At 41.2% G+C, this 6019-nt stretch overlaps 1 protein-coding gene across 1 annotated transcript; it reads right to left on the reverse strand.

The window, feature by feature from the left end:
• On the reverse strand, window positions 1-4101 carry NDUFB2 (NADH:ubiquinone oxidoreductase subunit B2). Its single transcript, XM_014068457.2, has 3 exons — window positions 3943-4101; window positions 2528-2672; window positions 1-564 (listed from the first exon to the last, which is right to left on the reverse strand). Exons 1-3 carry the CDS (start codon window positions 4038-4040, stop codon window positions 493-495), a joined length of 315 nt encoding a protein of 104 aa, XP_013923932.1. The 5' UTR covers window positions 4041-4101; the 3' UTR covers window positions 1-492.
• Between the last annotated feature and the right edge of the window lie 1918 nt (window positions 4102-6019).

Below are 6019 nucleotides of genomic sequence, written 5' to 3' on the forward strand. Positions count from 1 at the left end.
TCTGGCTTTATAGTTTATTAGTTAAAATTCATACTTAATGTAAAGCAAAATATTTTCTGTAGTCTATAAACAATGAAGACAAATAATTCAGATGAATCTGTTTTAAGTAGATTTAAATAATTATTCAAACAGCATTTGAACAAGACTGTCATAACACAACTCCATCCTTTAGACCAGATTCTAAATGCTGATTCAAGTGTTTTTTTTTTAAAGTCTGCTTACTGTTATTTATTTTTTAAATGTATTTTGATATTCCACATCTGAATAATTCCTACTGTTATTAGGAAAACAAATTGGTTGAAACAAAATACAAGGAGAAATAGGATAGTGAAATATGCTCCTACAATTGGGAAATAAATAGCACTGCAGACATTTCTGGTGTAGTTCAATTTTAATGTGATATTCCTTATTTTGCAACAGTAGATCTTAATTAATGCTTTCTTATTAAGCAAATTATCATATTTTAAGAGCCACTTTGAAACCACATGTTTATTATTCATCATCTGGAGGAATTCCTAGCTCTTCATCTGTCCACAAAGAAGGATCTGGGAATGGAAAGTGACCCTGTTAGAGAAAAATAGGAAGTTTAACATTTTAGATTACTTTTCAAACAGAAAATTGTTTCACAGTCTTGAATCAGGCACTTCTGCAAGCAAACAAAATCAGATAATCCCCATTTTGAAGCATAGCTATAATCCAAAAATACTTCAGGGATACATAAAAGCTTCTTGTACACAGCTTTCTTCCCCTTCCAAATACAGTCTCGCAACCAGTTGAATTTTTTAGAACTCCTGTCAAAAATATATCGCTCAGTATGACAGAATTGGTGTTTTGAGGAAAAAATCTTAAAGCTGAGTAGAATTTTGAATTCCAATTTTAGGATGCATAAATAATTTTAAAAAGTCATATTCAGCATTATTAAGAGAAGCATAACAATTATCCAATTTGTATTTCATTAGCAGTTCTCTCATTAAGAAGTGATCTTGTTTAGTCAGCTTTGGCCTGAACAAGATACATTACAGTCAGTCTGTGGAATACGATTATTGGCTGATTCTTTTTTCTATATACTCCAGGTCACGTTTCTTATACTCTTGTGTGTACTGCATTACATAAGTGATCATTTAATGGCCACTCGTTCAGTGACCATTCGAACTTAAGATGGCATTGAACATGTAGTAGTTATGATTGGAGCTGGTACAGTTGTCCTTGACTTACAACAGTTCATTTATGACCATTCAAAGTTACAACAGTCGGAAAAAGTGACTTATGACCGTTTTTCACACTTACATCCATTGTACCATCCCCATTGGCATGTGAGCCAAATTTGGATGCTTGGCAACTGACTCATATTTATGACAGTTGAAGTCAATGGGGAAGCCAGATTCACTTAACCATTTTACTAATATTTCAGTTAAAATAACCTTTCTCTGTTTCAGTTCTAGAATTTTTTGGCAGACGAATAACAAGTCCTCAAAAAAGACAATCCTTGTTGAAGCTGATGAGACTTGAAGAATGTAATCCTTAGATGGCCTAATTTGGGGTAAACTACACTAGAGAATTGTCTTTAATGCCATAAAAGTCTTCCTAAGATCCTAGCTCCGTGATGGCGAACCTATGGCATGCCTGCCACAGGTGGCACGTGGAGCCATTTGTCAGGGTGTTGCCCTGTCAGCTGGCATGTGCGCGCTGGCCAGCAGACTTCAGCCTTTTTTTTTTTTTTTTTTTGAGGCCATTTTTCATCCTCCGGATGCTTCCTTGAAGCCTCCAGAGCGTGAAAAAACGGCCCTACGGGTAAACCAGAACTTTGGGAACATACTTCCGGTTTGTCTGTAGGGCTGTTTTTCATCCTCCGGGGCTTTCAGGAGGATTCCCTGAAGGCTCCAGGGGGCTAAAACCAGCCCTACAAGCAAACCGGAAGTACGTTCCCAAACCTCCAGTTTGAAGGCCCCTGAAGGCTCCGGAGAGCTAAAACCAGCCCTACGAGCAATCCGGAAGTCCATTCCCGAATTTCCGGTTTGCCCGTAGGGCCAGTTTTTCACACTCCGGAAGTCTCGGGGGGGGGAGGCTGTTTTCGCCCTCTCCAGGCTCCTATAAAGCCTCTGGAGCCTGGGGAGGGCGAAAAAAGCACGCCAAAAATGGGGGGAGCACTGGTCGTGCACGCATGCACGCTGAGATCATGCACATAGCATTATGGGTGTGGCACGCCTGCACACGAATCCCCTGCGCTCCCCTTGCTTTTGGCACATGAGTCAAAAAAGGTTCGCTATCACTGTCCTAGCTTGATGCTCCAGATAAGGTTAAATACAGAACATGTTGCACTAAGTGAGCTCCTAGTCAGAGCAGCAGGATTCTACAAAGTGCTTGAGAGCTTTGAGAGATAGAACATGCTCCTGTGGTTCATATGTGTTAAAATAAAAATGTGACACAAGTAAAACAGAATGGCCTTTCACCCAGGTATTATATTAAAATATATTCTGTATTAAGAAAGCTATTGCTTTACAGTTGTTTCCAATCTAACAGCTCTTACCAGCACTTCATCTGGGTCATGCCAGAAGCGCCACAAAATCCAGAACCACATGAGACCACTGGATGCTTCACCGATGACTACTGCGAACCGTGGTGGTGGTGAAAATTGGCGGTACACAGTATTAATATGTGCACCTTCACTTGCCCTGCAAGACAAATTTAAAGTAGTAAGCAGTCCTTTAAATCTCAAGTGCATACATTTAGCAAATAAGGTGCTGAATACATTATTCCACCAATTGGGAATTCCTGTAGTATTGCATAATGCAACCGAAGAGAAGATAGTAGCATAAAGTAGCTTTCTGTAACAATTTTCTTGGAATTAACAATTTCAATACAATATAATCTGTATTTTGCCATTTAAAAACATATATCCAAAGTAGACTGCAGCATTTCTAAGATGCTTTAGAGCAGGGGTGTCAAACTCGTGACATCACGTAATGTAGCAGGACTTTCCCCCCCTCCCCTTCGTTAAACCAGGCATGGGCATGGCTAGTGCGTGACACATCTGGCCTGCAAGTTTGACAGCCCTGCTTTAGAGCATTGAATACATCATACATTCGCCGATTAATCTTTGCTACCACCTAACGATGGATTTGTATTTTTACTATGGTGGAACCTGGATGAAGGAGAAAAAGGAGAGATTTAAAGAAAAAAAATATTTTACAAGTATTTACTTCTGAAAAATGCACCAAAATAAACTTCTGGAAAGTAGGAATATCCATTCCTATTTCATTGAGGCAGTAAAAATTTCAGAACCTACTGAGCCTCACTTCCTTGTGCAAACCAAGACCACCTAATTTGTGGCTACCCTGGGTGCATATAACTAGGTGTGATTGTTATTGTGTGACAGGCAGGTATCTTTCCCTCCATAAGTTTGGCATAGAAACAATCACCATATATTGGACATTCAAAATATTTATGCCTTTTAATATTAATTAATGTATTTGGGTGTGTGTCCTTCAAGTCCAATTTTTACTCCTCCTGATTGCCTGGACTAGTTTCTGAAGGGCTTTTTTGGCTAGGTTTTTCTGAAGAGGCTTGCCTTGTGAGCAAGAACAGTGGCGGGATTTGGGTTTGGCTAGAGAAAAGAAGAACTAGGGGTGACATGATAGCAGTGTTCCAATATTGGGGCGCTGCCAATAAAATCACCCTTGGCCAATAAAGAATTCTATTGATTCTTAGTAGTTAATTGTGACTTGCCTTAAGCTTATGGCTTGTGATGAACTGCACTGGCTGGGGAAGGTGCAAGCAGAGGCCCGGTTTTTCCCAGCAACGGAAAGGGCAGCTCAGGCGCCCTGTATGGGATCAAGAGAGAACAGAGCCAGGCAGCTCCGCGTTTAAACCACCCACCGCCCCAAGCAATTCACCTTTTTTCCCTTCTCCCACGTTGCCCCAACCCCAAGCTGCCCCACTCACCGCCGCAGTCCGGGGCGCGGGCCTAGCTTGCCCCCGGGGCGAAGCAGTCGACTTAGCCACCTCAGGCCTCCCGTCGCTCGGCACAGAGGCCCGGCCATCCCGGAGGCCGCCGAGACCTCCTCCTGCCGCCAAGGTTACTTTACGGTAGCCAGGTTGGCGGAAGCTCCCGGTAACCCTCGCTCCTGATTGGCTGGAAGGTCTGCCCGTCTTTGGCACGCGCCGCCCCAATGGGAGTCGCGGAACGGAGGAGGGGAAGTTTTCCTCTGAGGGAACTTGGGCACTTTCGAGTCTGGTCCAGGAGAAAGAGGCTATTGCCGCCGGGCCCCCCTCCGGAGGGACCAGGGGAATCAGAATTCCAAGGGAAAGAAAGTAAAGCAAAGTCTGTTCCAAGTTGGCCTTGGATTCCTGGAACTGCATGGACACAAAACTCCATGGATTCTACCAGGGGTCTCCAATCTTGGCAACTTTTAAGACTTGTAGACTTCAACTCCCAGAATTCCTCAGCCAGCAAAGCTTTGCTGGCTGAGGAATTCTGGGAGTTGAAGTCCACAAGTCTTAAAATTGCCAAGGTTGGAGACCCCTTGTCTACACCGAAGTCCAAGTCGTTTTATTGTAAATAATTTTTAAAAAGCCACCTCCTATCATTTTTTTTAAAATAAAATTTAAAACGCACGGAAAGGGTCTCCTCCACTGAAACGTTTGCAACCAAATTGCCAAGCTCGGGGTTCAAACCAGCAACATAACTACCAGCCCCAGCTATTAATATTCAAAGACATTTTCAATAAAATTTCAATATAGCCCTGGAACTTCCTTCCAGGATCCCACCAACTAACCCCGTCCTATTCGGCTTTGCTTTTTTTTGAGATCCATCGAGAGGCGGACTCTTGCAAGGCACGCAGAGGGTTGTCCTCCCCAATAGAGGCGCTAGAAATGGTTTAGTTAGTCCGCGGTGCCTGATGGTTGCTAGGCAACGAGGTTGTGATTTGGATTCCGGTGGTTTGGGAGAGAGACAGGCAAAGCAAAGGGGTGACCGGGGACAGCAGCCTACAAGAAGGTGAGAAGCGGTAAATGTGCATGTACAAATATCATGATGGGTGAACGGTAAGCACAGTAGAACAAGATATCGCTTTGTTTCTTAGAAATAAAAAGATACAGATATATACTGTCTGTGGTGGGTTCCTAACCGGTTTACTACTGGTTCGCTGGGAGAGGGCGTTTTGCTCAAGCGCAAATGTTTTGTTGTGCTGCATGAATGCACCTGACTTAAACCAATAGAATTCTGTTCTTGCTCCCTAACTTGAAAATAAATCAGTACATAAAATATTACTTATTAGAGTTTGCAGCGATCCAATCAGCACACAAGTAAATAATTCAGCAGGATTCATTTATAGAAAAAAATTGTTTATATACCATAATATAAATAATGATGCATATATGCAATACCATGCATCTCTTATGGTAGCAAGTACAAGACCAGAAGCAGAAACCAGAACTCAGAATCACAGAAGTTATATTGCAAGGACAAACCAACTCTTATATACAGACTAGTTAAGCTAAGCCATGTCCAGCCGTCTCCCATGGCTCACAACAGATCCTGATTAGTCTCCAAACATTTCCCATTGGTTAACTTGTTATGGCTATTTCAGCTCATAATTTCTTATACTCTGACCTTACTGTCTTGTGGCAACGAATTTCAAGTTTATTTTATCATTCCATGATTCCATAATTTATATAGATTAATTCAAAAGGGACAATTATTTATCACTATTGGTATTACAAGTTACCTAACCTTTTTTGGTATTCGAACTGATTTACAGGAATTCTCTCTTTTTTGAAAGAAGAAAAAAAGCTTGTGAATGCTATTTAAATTTATAGAGAAAATATTAGGGGAAAGAGGAAGACTTATAATAATATAAATAGGCAGGAAATTTAGGAAAATTGAGAGTAATGGATTAGATTTAATCTTAAATTGAGCAGAGAGAAATGTGTAGAATCTAAGTTACATTTATAATAAATTCCATTAATTTCATCAGATCTTGAGTAAGCCTGCATTCATCCCATTATTGGAAGTAAAAAC

The sequence above is a fragment of the Thamnophis sirtalis genome, unplaced genomic scaffold (genome assembly GCF_051295495.1).
Source record: "Thamnophis sirtalis isolate CommonGarterSnake01/CBP01778 unplaced genomic scaffold, rThaSir2_p1.2 scaffold_9, whole genome shotgun sequence".
In the NCBI taxonomy this organism is placed as follows: domain Eukaryota; kingdom Metazoa; phylum Chordata; class Lepidosauria; order Squamata; family Natricidae; genus Thamnophis; species Thamnophis sirtalis.